We start from the raw sequence: 19,035 nt of genomic DNA on the forward strand, positions 1-19,035 counted from the left end.
CAGACTAGGGCATCACAAACATCTGAGGAATTCAGAGGCCCAGGGTAGTCTGTCCATTCAAGTCCATTCAAGTGCTGTTATCTTATAGGGCTTGGTGCTGAAACCCATCTCCTTGCACTTAATGGTGGCACAGATATTCCAGGCTCTCTCTTTGCCCTGTGTGAAGGGATGCTGCAATGTCACCAGGTGTTAATGACAAAAGGAAGAAGAGTATTGAAAAGAGGTTCACAGAGACCTCAAGTATTCGGGGCATTCATTTAGAAATTATGCAAGTGGAGCTGAAGAGAGAAAAGCCTTAGTCTGTTTTGCAGTCAACTTAAATAGACTTTTCTGTAGCTAATGCTGCCAAAAAATTATTCTGTTTCTACAGTTTCCATAAATGTCACAGATTTGTAAATAAATCCTTTAAAAGAAGAATTTATATGGTGTTTTCTAGCACCTGGAGAACCAATTAGAAAGAAAGAAATAGTCAGGAAGAGAAAAGTTCTGTTTCTCTGAACACAGCTGGGAGAGCTGCCTCTTTCTGAAATGCTCTGTGAAACCAGGAAATAATATTTTTGGCTGATAACAGAATATCAAGATACCACTTTTTTAAAACAAAGTATCTAATAATGAGTGCTTGTGTTCTCTGTTTTCTGAGTTTTCTGAGTTTTATGATATTCATGATATTAAAAAGATATTAAATGGGGCTTGCATTGGGATCTCAGTAGTGCTAGTAGCATCAGCTAAGCACTGTAGGCAGAAGTAACAGGCAGCCTTTACCCAGGCATGAAGATCCCCTCTGCTGTGTTCCTCAGACTCCTCTGCATAGCCAAACTCAGCTCCCTGCTGTCACTAGCCCTGCTCCAGCTGCAGAGCCAGCCACTTGGCCACCCTGCCAGCCTCTGAGCTGCAACTGTGTAAAAGCTGTGAAGATGGAGAAAGAATATTTCTTTAGGCTTTTGGTTGTCTGCTTGTGCCCACCTGGGAGTCCACTGTTGTTGTTTGGTGCGTATGTAAGTAGCTTGATGCTAAGCAGAGCTCTCTGCCATCAGTGGCAGTAAATTACTTGCACACCCACAGCCCTTCTTGCACGTATTGCTGATCAAAACCTCCACAGAATTGCTTCATTCTCCTTCAAATTGCTCTTGTAAAGCCTGGCAGTGGCTGGGCCAGGCTATGTGGGACTGGGCCAGGTGTACAGGGCTTGCCAGTTTTGCCTTGTTGTGTGGTTTCCCTGTAAATTTGTTGTCTCCCATCACTTGTCTCTTATCCTGCATCTCCACTCTTCACTTAAGAGGGCAAAGCTAAGTGCACAATGCTCTGTTTAATGGGGCCTGTCCCTGAGCCACATTGCCACACCACCACTCTGATGATGGCAATGGGAAGGTATTTTAAAAACAAAACAGACGGTTTTTCAAAGCTAACTTTTGTTCAGCTCTTCAGCATAATGTCAGGCAACAAATCGACCAGTGGCTTCTAGATCGAGCCTGTTGCTGTTGCATGGCAGAGGGGTAGAAACCAACCTGTATTTGACAACAAAAAGTATTAATTTTCCTTGAAGTATTCAAAATGGTTAATTTACCCTCTTAAAAAAAGTTTTCCATACTTAATTGAAAGTTAGATTTTGTGATCAAGGAAAAAAGTTGATAATGTTCTGAAACACTATTTTTACTACAAATTACAATTTTGAGGGGAAAGGAACTGTTTGGATAAGGCCACCATTTGCAGGTGAGGTGGGAGAGTGGTTCTGACTAATTTGGGTGGGTGAGATGGGCCATTCCCTGCCCACAAAGGCCATTTTTAATAAACTCCTTCTTTGAAATTTTTTTCCTGTGAGGAAACAGGATAAGAGAATGTATGGGAAGGGCACAGAGCCGGACAAGTTCTACGCACACAGCAGGTACACAGAAATGATCAGGCAGCAAATACCAGCTGCCTAAATAGCCTTCCAGCTGGATGTGAGCTGGTAAACCCCATTTTTCCCCTGTGATGAGGAAAAGCCACGGTGATTAAGTAGTTTAAAAAACATATGGACTAGGTCACGTCCTGGAAAATACACAGCAAAAAGTTCTCCTATGCTTTCCATCAGAAGATGGATGAAAGTCCTTAATAAGCTATGTTTGATCTCCATTTTCTCTTCTGTGTCCAAAATCTGCATTCTTTTGCCCCTTCTTTAAAGAGTTCTGTCATTTACAAACCTGGACATGGAGTCTGTCTGTGTGCCTAAGATATCAATACGGCGTGAGAAATCCTCTCTTGGGAAATGGACATCACTTTAAGTTGCACATGCTAGATGACTGAGAGTTTTGGTTTTGTTATAGGCCAGAGTGAGTCAGAACCTCCCTCCAGGAGAGCAAATGCTGGCTGGACACACCAACAGACAGAAACTTATGTCTTGGCCTTTTCTGTGTTTTTAAAGCCCTTCCTCTCTTTGAAGCTGGAACTCCCTGTTGAAAAGAGACTGAAAATAATAAATTCTAGGAAAGAGTCAGGGAGAGACAAGAGCTAGTAAGAAATATCACAAAATACAGTCTAATAAAATGGTTTTTTACTTAGAAGCTAGATCTTCCCCACCCAAAACACACTCTTTGAAAAACTTTTCCCAGGAGCTAGAGAGGAAAGCTATGGAGAAAGATGAAAGTTGGGAAGATGTTAGTGTGTGTACATGCTTTGAAACAGCCAGTAGATCTGGATACATAATTTCTTTTTAATTTCTAAACATCAGAGCCCCATAATTCAGGCATTACTGGAGGGAGATCCCAACTGAGTACAGTTTTTGAAGTAATCAGTCTACAATCTGAAGCCCTTTTGGTAAGGACTACCAAACTACCCAGCTAATTTTCATTTTCCTTCTTCCTTATCTTCTCATGGCCACATGAAATGCAAGTGGAAAACCCCTCCAGTGTGGCAGTGATTAAACTTGCGAGGACAGACCCGTAAGCTTGAGTTAGGTCACATCTATTCTGTGACACAAATAAGCGCCTGTACATCAAAGCTCCATGTTCTTCTAATCCTTTAACAAAATGTTGAATTTAGCTTCAGGACCAACTGGATTTCTTCAAGTATCAGACTTCTCTCCATACTTTTATAGTCACACTATTAGACTGATTTCTGCTCTCAGTAGCTCCCCCAGCAGAGGCAACTGGTGACAAACTGTAACTCAGTCATCCACTTTTTTTTTTTTTTAAAATTAAGATAGCCAAGCAGAACAACACCACCAAGGTATTGTAGGATGGATAACATGGAGGTATGAGGGAGAAGACTCTGCTCTAAATATTGACTCACTTCCTATGCCCTCATCTTGTTCTCTTCTTTCTCCTTGTCTCCTAAACTCCCTTTCTTCCTCACATGATTTCCTTTACATGGTGAATTCTTCTTTTTTTCTTCCATGCATGTGCAGGGCTGGAGAGTTACAGAAGTCCAAAATAAGGTGGGTGTGGGGGTGATCTCAGTCTGTTGCCAAATGCCATCCTGAAGGCCTGACAGCAACCACAAGGACCTGGTCAAAGGGAAAGGTCTCTCACTGAAATGCTCGGGGGACCAAAGAGAGGAGTGGGACTGGAGAAGGCTAGGAAGTCTCTGAGCCACAAGGGTTGCCTCCATTTTAACAAAGGGAGGACAGTTTTTCCACTCTTACCATGGCATTGCTTCTCCTGGTTTTGCTGTTGCAGGCAATACATCTAGAGCAGAGGGGCAAGGTTTTCAGGCACACTGCTGAAGTTGCCTTTCTTGGAAATGCTGCCGATCTGCCTGTAGCTATATGACTCTTGGGGTCTCTTCCAGAGCTCTCTTTCCGAGTGTGGATGTGCGGTGGCAGCTTGGAGATCGTTCCCTGCAGTCGAGTGGGACATGTGTTCAGGAAGCGCCATCCCTATGACTTCCCTGAGGGCAATGCGCTGACTTACATCAAGTAGGTGTTGGGTAGTTCCTGGTAGCAGCCAGGTCACCTTGATGTTGGGCATGTCTAAATAAGCCTGAATTCTTTGTTGTCTTTCTGCCTGATGACAGAGGAGAACAGCTTGTGGCTGAGCATCTGTTCTCAAGGAAAAGATGAGTTGCTGTTTTCTGTGAACAAAACCTGTTCCTTTCTCTGTTGTTTGTATCAGTGCGTCTTGTTCTTCCTCAGTTTGCAATGGAGGGAGCGAGCAGTACTCCAGAGAGAGGGGTGGATACTGCCCTATGACACGTGCCTGTGTATCAGCAGTCCTTAGTCATCTCTGTTATCTCTGAGCTGCTTTTGAGTCCGGAGATCCTACTGAGCTGTATGTGCTCTGAGACAAGCCCTAAGGACAACTTCCACTGCAGGACAGATGGGAAGAGAAAAAAGATGAGACAAAGTGCTTCACAATGAGAGCAGTTAAGCACTGGCGCAGGGCCCCAGAGAGGTGGTGAAATCTCCATCCTTGGAGATTTCAAAACTCAACCAGACAAGACCCTGAACAACATGACCTAACCTGAAGCTAGTCTGCTTTGGGCAGGAGGTTGGACCAGATGATACCTAGAGGTGCTTTCCAAGCTGAATTATTCCATGGTGTTATTCTAATCTGGGGGAAGGGGTACTGTAAAACAGGGTGATGGTGACGGTCAGTCCAGGTGTCTCTGCAGAGGGAGCATGTGTGAAAACATTATGGTAAACTATGGCTGTTAAAATTTTAACTTCTGAACTGAAGCATCCTTGCAAGGCTTTGTAGACTTAACACATCCTATCTATATCCATCCGTACTGCCCACTGTGTTTCACTCCCTCTTGGCAGACAGTGCCTGCTCGCTGGGAGGGCAGGTTCTCCAACAGCACTCAGCAAAACATCTCCTCATCCCCATGTAGGAACACCAAGCGTACAGCAGAGGTGTGGATGGATGAATACAAGCAGTACTACTATGAGGCCCGGCCATCTGCCATTGGGAAGTCATTTGGAAGGTAAGCTGCCCCCAAACCTCAGTAGGAGGGCTCTGGTAAGCCCCTTGCTAGCAAGAAATAGTTTTTGGATCTTCTCTAAGTGTGGAAAACGGAGATGCTCTGAATGGCTGGCTTGCCAGGGAGGTTGCAGCTTGAGTGTCTGGCTAACAAGGTTTGCTTCTAATTCAGTTTATTTTTCCCCCAGTGACCCTGCATAAATCATTTGTTAGCAGAAGACCAAAGGGATCTGTAATGAAATTAAAAGGCCAGACATTTTAAGTGGATAGATAAGAATATTTTCTAACACAGCATGCAGCTGGTCTGGAAAGTGAGCTATGCAGTTACTAGAGCTTGATCCAAAGTTCCTGTGTGGATGCAGAATCCTGGAGCAAGCACGGCTAGCTGGCACATGGGGCAGCTGCACTTGGTGCACTCCCCTCTTTCCTGATGAGCGAATGGGTGATTTGCCTGGTTTGTAGGGCAGGAGAGAACATGGCCAATGGTGAGACATCTCATTTAGAAACACAGTCTGGTTGTGACTCGTCTCCAGCACCTGCTGAGCCCACTTCTGTGCAGAATTGTGCTTCTTACAGCACCTTTGCTAAAGCTGTCTCCGGGCCACATAGGATTCGCTGTTATGGGCTTAAGTGTTCTTTGTGACCCAGAAATCAGTGATGGACACCGAAACCTGGGATGAGGGGAGAGCTTGCTCTCTGTGCTAACAAACCCCTGTAACTCCCAAATAAATGTAAAACATCCCAGGAGTGGTGTATATGTGTGAGTATATCTGCGGGTTATATGCACCTGTGAACAAGTGACTATTGTTGTATCAGCTTAAGGACTTGGCAGATGTGGTTGTATCTCAAATGTGTAGCTACATGCGCTGGGTAATGATGCATCTCCAGCTTATTTGATGACAAGCAGGTTTGGTCTGACCCACACACACTTTTTTGTTGTACATCGTGCTTTATTATCATATCATTACATATTTTTGTACAAATAGCTTTGCCTACCTAATTTATCTGTCTTTGAGCTGACTGCAGCAGCTGGGCTGGGGTCAAATAGCAAGTAACCCTGCTGCTTGTGAAGGAAACTGGACTATTGTATATTGGACGTGGATATATTGCTAATGTGTTTTAGGGCCAAAGTCTACAGTTCTTGTTCATACAGACTTCCTAGTGGCTTTACTGGCAGCATTGGCTGAATAAGAGCTGGAACAGAGCTGTAGGATTTGATTTCAGGCAATTTCTTGACCTGTAGTAACAGCCCTGTGAACCTGCATTAAATCTAGATTTTAGAATGCAAATGCCTCTGACACCATCACTGTCAACTGGGCCTAAAATGGACCCTCCTTCCCCGCAATTTTGATGTGAATATAGGATCTAAGTACACTCTCCTGAGGCCTGGGCAGTACAGTGGCCCCTGTGGGCTGAGGATGGCAAGGAGCATGGGTACAGCTGAAAGTCCTTCCCAACAAACAAATGTAGTCCTATAGCTTCAAGAGGAGAGTCCCCAGTGTCACTGCTCAGTCGCACTGCTTGAGGGAAGTCCTCTTCTTCAGCCAGCTAAAGCCAAGCAAATCAGCAGCGGGAGGACTGCTGCAGCAGACAGTTACCAGGGTACTGAGTTAATTTCCCCTTATACTCCTCCCATTTCCCAAAACTGCCTAAGAACAAATAATTATGTTCTTTAGGTCTGAAACCCAACCTGAGCCTGGAGCTGCTGCCGTGTTCCCTCACCTCTAGCACACACAGATGAACTGTTTGTAGATACCTGAGCACCAACATTTTCTAGGCCTTTTCAGGAGTTGATGGTTGTGCAAGTTTCATGGTCCTACAGTAGTTTTTCTGCAATGTGTTATTTAACACTGTAGGACTTGGGTCCTGCCATCGTTCTGAGCCAAAGGAAGTGCAAGAATTGGTCTCTGAAGGTGTTTATGTCTTTCTTTTTTATTTCCTGCCACTTGCCTCTCTCCTCCTTTTCACCTCAGGTCACTGCTAGTGCTCTGAACCCAGCAACAACTAGGTGGGAGAATGAGTAAGGGGGAAAAGTCCTATAGTCTCCCTCAAACCTCCTGTCCGATCTTCATTGTTCCCCTTCCTCCTGTTCACTACCTTATCCTCAACAACCTGCCTGTGTTTCCAGTGTTGCAGACCGAGTGGAGCAGCGACGCAAACTGAACTGTAAATCCTTCCAGTGGTATCTGGAGAACGTCTACCCTGAGCTCAAGTGAGTCAGTTCTCCGTTTGTAGAAATCTCTGAAGGATCTGGGAGGTGGGTCACAATGAGAAACTGAGACTTGGTGGCAGCAGGCAAAAGAGAGACTTGGAAAAGGTTTTCCTCTGCTCTTCTCTTTGGTGGGAAACCTCCTGTGATTTCCTGGCTTGTATCATCACAACAACTCTGCAAAAGGTTTGTTACTCCTGCCTCTGGGAGTCCTCTGCTCTGCCGCATACAGCTGCCCCTCAGAGATGTGCAGCAGTGGTGTTTTCAGAGGTGCAGGGTGTAGACAAGTGCCAGAGCACTACATCCCTCCTCGTTAAGGCTTGGTCTCTGCCTGTTGGATGGTCTGCCTGGAGGTAGTTGAGCCAAGTAGAGCTGGACAGCCTCAGCGCAGAGGTGCGGATGGTTCAGAGAAAGCCTCAGTGAATGCCAGAACCAGCTGTGCCTGTGGCTTTCCCTGCCCCGGGTGAGGGTGCAGCAGTGCTGTGGCATTGCTCTGCTGGCAGGTAGCCTGGGTAGAGCTGTGCTGTTAGCACCTGCTGGCTAACACACCCTGGCAACACATCTTTACATCTCAGTCAAGCAAAGTCTGTAGCTAACATGGGTCGAGGCTAAAACAGCCAGCTGTAGTCTGGCCTTGACAGATCTTTCCTGTATTGCTACCAATGAGACAGTGAATATGTGCTAACACTGGTGGGAAGACTCCAGAAAAGGGGGAGGCAGAAGCAGGATAAATCAGTGTGGATACGGCTTTTTGCTGGCAATGGCCTCTTTCAGAAGAGACATCACACTGAAACGCTTGGGGTGCACCTAAAGCACCTTATGCCTTCTAAAACAAAAGGGTGCCAGCCCTCTGACCAAGTTCTCCATTGACTTTTGCCTCCTCCAGGCATTTCCAGTGGATAGCTAGCATGATATTGTTCATTTTCTGTCAAATAAAGGGGACTATGTTCCAGTAAGGGGCCAGTTATGCCCTTCTAAATGTGTGTGTGCTTTGGACATTTCTGAAGTGCCATGCACCTCTCATTTTACTTCAAGGGTTCCTGAAAAGGAGCTGATTCCAGGAATAATTAAACAAGGAGGAAACTGCCTGGAGTCTCGGGCACAGGATACCACAGGGAATATGTTGGCTGGCATTGGAATCTGTAAAGGAACAGTGAACAATCCACCTGTCACTCAGGTAAGGCAGGCTTCAGTTTGGTGCTTTGCTCCTGCTTCTGCCCTTTTTATTACCAGTGAATGAAAAGGCATCTCTGGCCTTGGTGGGTTTGTGCAGAGGTGAATGAAGGAAGAATTTGGGCCTGTTAATGATTTTAATGATTTTAATAGTAAGCAGAAAAAGAAGCTGTGCCCATCTCTCAGAGCTCTGTTGGCTCAACAGACGCAGCAGTCAGGCATACAGTGGGAAGGTTTTCATCACTCAAAGGCAACAGGTAGTGCTTGAATGCTCAGGGTGTGACTCGTCTGTGCAGTAGGCGTGTGACCAGGGTTTGAGTCACATAGCTCTCCCCACTCAGACCGTTGCTTGGGTGTGCTCCGCTTCATTGTCCAAACCATGTTCGTCCTGGGGTGTGCTTGGCTAGTACCCTGGCACATGGGCAAGAGATTTTCCCAGGATCAGAAGCATTCCGTGGTCTGCCAGTTCAGCTGTAGTTGCAGATGGCTTGAATTGTGCTGTTTTACAGATGCGTTTCAGTATAAAGCCCAAATAGAGTTTAAATAGCCAAGACCCCAGCTGCAGTAATTTGGTGCAGCTCTCCTAACTGCAGTGGAGCTGTGCTGGTTTATACCAGCTGAGGATCTGCCCTCAGCCTCTTCTTTTATGCCTGAAAGCAGGAGGGAAGCAGCTTGAGAAAGTTAAGGGTCACAGTAGGATATTTTATGCCAGAAAATACATATTCACATCTGTTAACTGTTGGAAACCAGTTTGCAGCCAGCGTTCAACATGCCATTTAATCTGACTCATTGTTCGATGTCATTACCATTTGAAATCTCTGAAACTTACTGCATTTTGTATTTCTTCCTTGGGGAAAGTATAATAATAATAGTTGATTGGGTCGGGTATCCATGTAGTGAGAGAAGGGAAAAATGAAGTGGCTTGTGCTTTTTGTGTGCGGTGATATATGTTAGTCCATGAATATGCTTGCATGTGTTTTGCTTCACTTGACAATCTATAGGTCCCAGATACCTGTCACAGAACATGTCTGCTATGTAAAATATGCAGAAGCAGTTGCATGTCATGTATATCAGGGGTCAGGGTCCTCCCTGCTTTGTAGGCCTAAATCTGTAAAGCTGCAGAGCAGGGAGTCGCGTGGGATCCAAGGTTAATCAGGCAGCTCAGATGGTCAGAGGAGCCAGCTGCAGGCTTTGAAATAGTCATGATATACCAAGCCTGAGCATAAACTTCTGATCAGGTGAAGACCATGCTGCCATGGTCTTCCCAGGAAGCCTTTGGTACGAGCTGAACAAAGGATACAGGCTTTTGAAATACCTGATAGAAAAAACTCTTTCTCCCTCACCTGATCACCATTACAATCCTAATGGAACCTTTCTTTGTCTTATGCCAAAGGAGTGGGTATTCAGTGACCCTCTAATTAGACAGCAGGACAAGTGTATTTCCATTACCTCCTTTTCTACTGGCTCTCAAATCACACTGGAAGCCTGCAATCAAAAAGACGGCAGACAGGTAGGTAGCTGTGCACCTGTTTTTAATCCCTCCATTGCCACATACCAGTGTTCCTACATCAGTGCAGCCTGCAGGGGCAAACCCAGTACTATCAAAGTGTACAAAAGTCCCTTCCATCTTTTGCCTCTCCCTCTCTGTTTCATCAGTTCGGATGTATGAGATGGCCCGCAACCAAAGCGGGGAGCGCAGACCACACTGGTGTGTGGGTGTCCCTCGGCAGCGCGGTTAGCTCCGGCTCAGTAGCACCCTGACCTCGCTCCTTGGATACGTTTATGTTCAGCTGGATTGGGGCATGGGTGGAGCATCAGAGAGGGGTAGATAAGCAGCAAATGCTTTGAGATACCCAAAGGAAGGGCTGTCTGTGCTATCATTTGTTTACTTATTTAGAACTGTGTTCTTTGTGCTCTTTGGACATGTGAACAGACCTTTAAAACTGAGTGTGTGCAACTCATTTGAGAAACACCGACTGACATAAAGCACCGTATGTTCCACCCAAGCTGCTCCCTGAGGAAAAATACACAGCAGCAGTGTTCCCAACAAAATGCAGTGTTCCCCACAAAATGCAGCTCTGTGACTCTTATGCTGTTTCCAAGATGTGCATCCCTGATCTGTCAGGACACATAAGTCATTTTGCCTTACAGCACAAGGTAAGAGACGGCCTCTGCAATGGTCAGGGTGCCCTCACAGAAATGTGATGTGGCTTTTTATCAGAACTGGGCAAAACAGAACAGGTGACAACGCGGCACTGGCAGACAGTGGACTGGGCTTGTTTCATCCCTAGTTCCCGTGCTTCCCTCTATGCCAAGACAGAACACATTTTCTGTCATCTAAGGCTATGCTGGCTCTGTGTTTTCTGACACATCTATTGTTTTGATAGCCCAAAGGTAGGAGACAGCTCAGCTTGCTATCAGTCCTCAGCAGCATCCTCTTTTGTTAGTACTTTTTAATGCTATACGAATCTCTGAATTTAGTTCTTCCTGAAAGAAAGCACTGAAATCCAGTCTTGCCCATTTATGGAAAGCCTGTGTAGACTTTCCTCTGGAGGGCTGGTTAGTGCAGAAATGTCTTGAAGAGTTGTTACTGTGGATACACTGGGAAGACTCTTGAGTTCAGATTAGCCTTGCAAGGATATCCCAGGTGGGCTGTGTTTGCCTGCTCCTTTTTCTTGTGGGTAATCAGTCACCCCCTTGCTGTGTAATTAGGTCACTTAGCTTCCCCTTAGGTGCCTTGCAGCATTTTCCTCCCTTGCAGCAGAGAGGACTCTAGCAGCTGCCAAAATCAGCTGTCTTTCCCCGCCTCCCCTGTCATGGAAGGACAAGGATACCCTGAAGGGGGGTGGAGCGCAAGCCCTATTAGCCAGAAGAGAGATTAATTCACACTAACACAAGCAGGGTCAGTCTGCTGCTAGAATAGGATTTATTGAGCCTTGATGTGTTGATTATATACAGGCTCATTATAAAGACATGCACACACACCGAAGGATGTAAGCGTTGTTTTCCATTACCTTATGTGAACAAACTGCACTTAAATCAAGGACTTGACCTACCAGATGATTTAGCCAACTGACTGTAAGCAAGGATTTTGTTTAAGCATTTCAAATAATTAGAGACTGATTTGAATTACAGCTGCCATTCCAAACCACCTTGTGGCTGAAGGGATGAAGTGGGGATGAGGTGGGAGAAGTGCATTTGAATTTTTAACCTAATTTGGGTTGAAATGCTCTGAAATGTGGGTTTTTTGGAAGCCCCAAAGTCCCATTTCAGATTTCTACTTACAAAGCCAGTTCTACTTGCAATGCTCAAGTTTGTTGTGTTTTTGGGGAATGTTGTTATGGTCCCCTGCTTCCATAAACACAACAGTAATTGTTGTGAATACTGACATTGGATTTTAAATAGCTCAAAGTCAGTCATCTTTGCAAACCATCCCATTCTCTCTCCTCCATTTCTTTTCTAGGGGGGCCACCTGCATATAACGCAATGTTTTCTGCTTACTTTGGGAACTGACTCTTTCTCTGCCAGGTCCTAGCTAGAGTCGAAAGTGAAGCTAACAACTTTTATGGGGGTCATCTGAGAGTATATGTCTGGGCTGACAAGGCAGGTTTCTGGCAACAGAGAGCCAAGACAGAGAGGGAGTCTCTTTCTTCCTGGGTTGGCAGCTTGCAGACCCTCCTGCCTAGATAGTCACCCAAGCCCAGCTCCTGATATTTGGGAGGTTGAGTTGCAAGGAGATGGCCACTGCTGTAGAAACTTTAAAGTGCGAAATGAAAGAGCAAAGCTGGAGGGAACAAACTCCCTGAGTTGCCCTACAACTTGCCTGTCTCCCCATGGGTACTCACAGCCCAAAGCGTGAGTGCTAGGGGGAGAGCAGTGTTTTCAAACTACAGATGGGTGTAGCCACTCCTCAGTTCAAGTGGGCTTCTCAGAAAGTCAGAGGGGCTGAGTGGGAGCAGAGGAGGGGAAGTTGAGCTACTTCAGAGAGGTGGAGGTGGCAAGCAAGAGCCCTGAGTAGGTGGTCTGAGTAGAAGGGGGTGAGCCTGGGCAACGTGCATCACACATACAATATTTTAAGAGGAGACAGCGGCATGATGAAAGCCCAGCTTTGAATATATCTGGTGTCACTGTCATCAGAGGTCTGTGGTGGAACATGTTTGGACTTTTCTGGATCTAGACTTCATGTCTATGAGTGATGCAAAAGCAAGATTTCTGACAAAAGATGGGGCACGTGATGGCTTCATTTTTTAGTGTCATCAGAAGCAGATTGGTTAGATCCTTATGACAGCACCATACAGCTCCTAAAGTTGCTTTCTGCTTTCAAACATACTGAATCTGTGCCCGTGCTACACAGCTGTTGTGCATTAAGCGTGTCCACAGGGCAGATAATTTTGTTGTTATTTCTGAGTGCTAACATCAGTCCATCTAACATATATGTAATACTCTAGTGGAGGCCTTACAGTATTATGAACTGTATCTAGAGTATTACTTCAAAATAAGTCTAGAACTTTACAAGTAGGAGGATATGAGACAATGGCCAAAATTTAGGTGGTTTTTGGGCCTGTCAGACTATTCTCCCTTGGGTTGAAAGGAACCAGGAACAAAATCTATTTGGCACCATGATCCCGTTGATCATTCAACAGCAACAGCTGGCACTGCTAGCAAAAGACCAGCCAAGAGCTATTCTGCATAATCAGAACTAGATTTCAAACCAGATGGATGTTATCCATAATGTTATTTGGAGAATAGCATTTTTCAGTTGAATGCACAATAAATTATTGCCTTTAGCTTTGGTTTTGGCTCTGAATGACGGTGGGAGTGGTGTTTTAATTTGTATTACAGTGAGGACAAATAGAAGGCAAAGTGAGAGTCAGACACTAAAACAAGGGAATGAAAATGAGAAACACTGGCACAGTATTTCCCAACAGAACAAGAAGCATGCTGAGAAATCCTATTAAACAGCCATATTTCATTAAAATATGCTGAAGGAATGTGACCCCAGCCTGAAAATGAGGACACTAAGTTTTCTGTGAGATAAACAGTATTTGAAGTCCTGTGTGCCTTTGGACGTGATTGGGAAATTTTTCCCACCTTGCTTCTCAGTGTATCATGTTACCCAAAGTGCAGACAAATGCAACTTTATATAGACTATCAGAAAAAAGGAGGAGTGAAAACCTGTCTGTTCTGGAGGCACCTGACTTTTGATTACCCTGAAAAATTACACTAGTGTAAACACTTTCAGCTCTTGTATATATTGGGTAGAAGAGGACTGGCTATTTCTGACTTTTCTCTTAGTAATGGAGTGCTTCTATCCAGTCACCTCAAAGTACTTTACAATGATAGATAATAAAGATGGAGAGAGCTTTACCAAAGAGTGGGGAAATTTTTGGTTGACATTGGGGAAAATGATCAAGACACAATATTTCAAAGAAAACATAGATTCTTATTTTTCCATCTCCACTCCAAACCTGCTGTGACCAGTAAACTGCATTATCTCCATCTGCACAAGAAAGGGAGACCAAGGAAGATTTTCAAGCCAAAATTTTTCAGATTGTGCAATGTTTATATGTTCCAAAAGCTTTCCTTCCAAGTACAGGCCAGTCATAATGTCTGGGTGTAGGAGAGGAGAGGCCTCCCTATAATGTTTGGCTGCATATGCAGGAGGTGTCTGCTCTGTTTGTTTGTTTTTCCTAAGGATGGGCATCATCACTGTCATTTAAAAGTTAGCTGTCCAGGCTCCCCTTGTGTTCTCTGGAGAAAGCTGGGCCCGCCCAGAAGGTGCTTGTACCTTGGTCCCCTCCATAAGTATGTCACCAGGTGACTAGTTTAGACTAAATTGCCCAGGTCTGAGGTGGCTGACGGCGGGAGACGAGCTTCCACTCATTCCTACTGCCCACCCTCCTCAAGGGTCTGAGATATGATGTGTCCCTATAGGGTTAGGTGTTGGGCTGTCCTTGGTAATCCTTGATCTGGCAGTCAGGCAGGGGGGGTCTTGTGAAAGGTTCAGGTGAAGTTAGGGGAGTTGCTCTGGTGTCTCACGGAGGGCAGCAAAGCACAGTTTCTGACCAGTTTCTATCAAAGGGTAGAATCCATCATTCTGAAGATACCACTTCCATGTGAGATGAGGAGCCCTACTTTGGCTTTTACTATCAGTATGCTTTATAATAGCTCGATGCATGGCACCTCCCTACAGCCCTCTCCTTCCCCTTCCCCATCCTTGCCCCACTTTCTGTTGAACATAGGGATCCGGGGTGACTTGAAACGCTGGGCTTTCCAGTGGTGTGATTCACCGAGAAGCTGATAGATTTGGTGTAGTTTGTTAGCAGCAGAAAATGTGCTCTGGTGAGTGTCTGCTGGTGTCCTGCTGCGTCTGTTGCTGTAGACTCTCCCTGCAGACATCACGGTGGGTACCTGCTCAGCATGGAGAGATGACAGGGCAGCGGGTCTCTGATCTGGAGGAATAACTTGAGCAAGCCTCCCAGTGGTGCTAGTTTTGTCCTGAATGGCTAAGAAGAAAACCAGTGTCTCTTGGTAATTGCCCTTGTCCTCCATCTCAAATCTCGTAACAGCATACTCCTTTAGAGCAGGGTCTTCTGGTGAGCTATGGGGTGTGTGGGAGAGACGGCTGGCAGGTGTTCTCTGGCACATGCACAGAGGAAGGCAAAGGAGGAGGCTGGGAATTCACAAGTAGGGAGAGGCAGGGGGAGGCTGGAGGGCGAGGAAGAATTTCCCTTTGCACAGTAGGTGTGCTTTGGAGGAGGTCAAGAGGCTCTTCACTGAGGTGCCTGTGACCTGGGAAACAGCGGTGGGGAGGCTGTTGTGCAGAGATCGCACCAGCTAGGCAGAGTGTGCTGCTTTCCAGGGGAGAAGACCTCCTGCTTTCCACTCCATCATTACAGCTGCTGCTTTATACTATTAACTCTTCCTCAGCTGTTTGCAGGGAGACTTCTGCCAGATGAGAGCCAGATGGCTCCGGGACCTGTGTAGGCATTGGGTTGCAGCAGCCGATGAGGGCATTGCAGTGCACCGACTGCATTGTATCTTCCTCTCCTCATCACTACATTCCTCTGCCCCCTTGCCTATTAAAACCAGCTTCTTCCTGCTGCACAAACAGCTCTCCATTAGTGGTATCCTGTCAGTCAGGGCTAGCAGTGATCCTGTCTCTGGTATTTAGTCTTGAAGGAATATGTGATACAGGAGCAACAGATTACTCTGGGCTTTGCAACTGCCCTGCCCTCTAAGAAACATAACCAGCACGCAGATTTGGAGGAGAGCTGCCAGCAATATGTGAACATAACTGGATGTCTTAAACCACACAACATGTGGCAATCTGTTTGCCAAGAATTAAAATGTTGGTAGGTTTTGACATTGTCTGGATATTGCAGGAATTTTTTTATTCCCTTTGCATATCATTTCTGCAACAGCCTTGAGGTCCATCAGTGCTGTCAAGCTGTTTCTTTTTCTTCATCAGTCTCATGGGTTAGCCAAAACATCCTTATAGTATTCCTAAGCTGTTTACTGACTGAACACCCAGACCCTAATTCTAACTGGGTCATCTGTGACTGAAGAGAGTGATGGGAAAATCCCCGGAGCCTGGAGCACTCAATCCAATAACCTGCTGATCTCAGCTGTGCCCCACTGGAGGGAAATGGCACAGCCTCACCTGGGAGATCCCAAGTCCACCGACTCGTTTCTACCTTTTTTGTCTTCACTATCAGCCACAATGGTCGCAGTTCTTTCCAGCAGGGATGGAAGGTACAGCCCTTTCCCAGCAGAACTTGCAATTCAAGGTTAGGACATACGTTTTGTTTCCTGGAAAGCAGCACAACCAAAGGGGACCTTCAGGAAAGGGTTGCATGTGGGACCTTGTGGATATGCTTTAAGGGGAGCAGACCCAGAAGACAGAACTGCAGAAAGCAGAGCAATATGTACTGAGAAGCTGTCAAATGGACGCTTATAAACTGACATGTTGGCAGGACAGATAAGATTACAAAGAATAGCCAGCTGAGAAGGGTGCGGAGCTATGAAGAGCTTTCAATGTAGTGCTGATAAAAATCTTGAATTTGATGAGAGGGGAGATGAGGGGAGATGGAAGAGAGATAGATACGATCTAATCAAGCACCAAGAAGTGTGATTTTTGCTTTCTGTGGATGGATTGCTTTCTATGTTGGGAGAGCTTTCAATGCTTTGCTTTCTGTGGATTGGAAAGAAACCATGGAAGGGTTTCAGATTTTGACAGGTATCTGGATGCCTAGAGATGCAGGACAAAGAATGGCAGGGAAATTGTTAATATAATATGCTTTTGAAAATGCCACTAGTTGCTGATTTTCGTGGAGTTTGCCTTCTAGATGCTTCTGAATATCTAGCCTTGTAATTCAGCTAAAGTCAAACTCCAGGTATTGTTAATACAGGAAACCAGTGCTTTGGAGATGCTGCCCGTACCCAGATTTTCAGTCTCCCCAGTTGTTGGGATTTACTTGAGGTTTGTGCTCAACCTTTCTCCTCCAGCTTGGAGGCACAGTTCCCTGGTGAAATGGAAGTAACAGCATGTTTCTTCTCTGTCTTCTCACAGAAGTGGAAGATGAAAGGCAGTTTCATTCAACACTTTGTCAGCGGTCTCTGCCTGGAAAACCAGACTGGGAGAGTGGTGACCAACCCTTGCCAAGCAGATGTACCTGGCCAACAGTGGGAGCTGCTACAAGCAACATGATGGTAGCACAGAGATCTCCTTGTTTCTTTGTGCATGAGACTTTGGGAACAGAGGGGGACTGGGAAGGGAGGAATGGTTTTGTATATCTGACCTTAAATGTTTTCATTGTGCCCATCTGCAAGCCACCATTTCAGCTGAGCACTTGGTGTTTTTGAGCTTTTCAAAGAAGCTGGGGGCGAGAGGGACAAGGAGAGTTGTTGAAATCTTCCCATCTGTTGTCTTAAGTTCTCCTTTGTAGCTGATGTCTGTGCACAGCTGTACCCTGAGAGGGGGGAGGACCCAGCCCAATACTCGGAGTGACTAGAACTGCCTTGCAGCTCTCCCCACCCACTCCTTTCTCTGCATCCAGAGTCTACGACCTTCAGTCCAACAGCTTAAACGATGCTTATACAAACTGGTAGCTCTTTGGCTTCCCTGGCTTTTCGCGCTAACATTGTGCATCATTTATGCATGTGTATCTCTCAGTGAGGACTGGCCAGAAGAAGAGTCATCTTGATGAGTGGAGGGGCTGGGAAGGAACTCGCAGCCCCTGGGGGCAGATTTGTAACCTCTTTGTGGTGGGCCTGTTCCTTCCTCTGCCCGCAGTAGCTACCCTACAGCGAAATGGGCTGAGATTGGGAAATGAGGCACAGTGCTGACAAGAGAGCTAGAAAAAGGACAATCTGTTTTAGCAGCATAACCAGGGATTGTTTTGGGGACTATTCCCTGTTGAATACTTGCTTCCAGTTTTTTACGGGTAGAAGGCCAGCCCTGCCTCCATGAGTGATCCGAGCCCGCAAGCAGCCCAGCTGGACCTGGGTTCAGGGTACCACACTCCTGCGGAGCTCGTCAGAGACAGGTGCCGACACTTTGGGATGCCGGGGAAGCTGGGAACATTCTCTGGCTGGTCTTCCTGGTGCTACCAGACACTGCCCGCTGCACCCCACACTGCAGGCGATGCACAGAGCTGTGTGGGCAGCGCACACTGACAGTACCACTGCACTTGGCTCAGGTCTGTGGCAGGAGCCCACCCAGTTCCCCGCTGTGGGAGGCAGAAGGGGACAGCCCCTAGGTCATCGCAGGCTTCCTGCTGCTGGCTGGGCTGGAGCACAGCCCTCTCGCTGGCTTTCTGGCTCTGCATGGCCCTTGTGAACACAGCCCAGCGTGACAAGCCAGCCAATACCTTGTCTAGTTGCTTTTCCCCCCTCTCTCGCAGAAAGAGGAGGTGAAAAGGCCTGGGGCTGCTCCACTTGCGATGCCCAGCTCTCTTCCCGGTGGGCTAGTTGGTGAAGCTGAAACTGCCCCCTGCACAAATGCTGCCACAGTACAGGCCTGCCCTGAGAGATCTCTCCTTTGTGTTCTGGAAATACCGAAGACAACTGGTGTCTCTAGCTAGCATCCCAGTTCTTCTCCCAGTTACCAGTCAACTGTAGCTAAGTGTGGGTTTTCAGACTTGCCAGGGGAAGCTTACCTATTCAAATTAAAAAAAAAAAAAATCCCCACAACGTTACCTTTTCCTACGAGATGTGTTAAATTTTCCTCTTGGAGCTGGGTTTTGTAAACCAACCCTCTCTCCAAGAGCCTGGCAGGGGAACCAGATGGTGGGGCCACCTTCAGTGGGCAATTGCTTGCCTGGATCCTTTCTGATCTGGTGTAAAAGAAGCAGGATGTTCATTTGGATTCTGAACAGCTGGCTGCTTTTGGTCATGCTTGTGTCCCTTTTTAATTCTTTCTCCTACTTTGGTATTAGCCCAAGCAGTTGACAAAAGAACAGATACTGTTCTGCATACGTTGCATGTGCTCAGAAGTGCTTGTGTGAGAACTGGACGATTTGTTTTCTGTTCTCGGTTCTTTTATTTAAAAAATTAAATCAGCCAGGTGGCAGGAGCTCTCTTCCTGTTTCCCGCTTCACTTTGACATCAGCTCACCATCTCGACACTGATTGACCAGATGAATGACCTGCCTGCACTGTGAAGACTCAGGAGTCAGTTCCCTTTGGTCCAAAGCTTACAGCATGGTGCAGCTGCACTTCTGTGTGGGAATGACTGTGCAGAGATTTCTCTTCCCCT

General features: G+C 46.2%; 1 protein-coding gene across 1 annotated transcript in view; it reads left to right on the forward strand.

Moving 5' to 3' along the window:
- Positions 1-18,448, forward strand: part of GALNT16 (polypeptide N-acetylgalactosaminyltransferase 16) — a 75,543-nt gene extending 57,095 nt beyond the window's left edge. Inside the window, exons 10-15 of the mRNA XM_075151932.1 lie at positions 3,766-3,892; positions 4,807-4,899; positions 7,024-7,107; positions 8,140-8,281; positions 9,671-9,787; positions 16,850-18,448. Of these exons, the coding sequence (XP_075008033.1) occupies positions 3,766-3,892; positions 4,807-4,899; positions 7,024-7,107; positions 8,140-8,281; positions 9,671-9,787; positions 16,850-16,987 (701 nt within the window). The 3' untranslated portion in view covers positions 16,988-18,448. The remainder of the gene's footprint in view (positions 1-3,765; positions 3,893-4,806; positions 4,900-7,023; positions 7,108-8,139; positions 8,282-9,670; positions 9,788-16,849) is intronic.
- The last annotated feature ends 587 nt before the right edge of the window (positions 18,449-19,035 follow it).

Source organism: Calonectris borealis, chromosome 5 (genome assembly GCF_964195595.1).
Source record: "Calonectris borealis chromosome 5, bCalBor7.hap1.2, whole genome shotgun sequence".
Taxonomy (NCBI): Eukaryota; Metazoa; Chordata; class Aves; order Procellariiformes; family Procellariidae; genus Calonectris; species Calonectris borealis.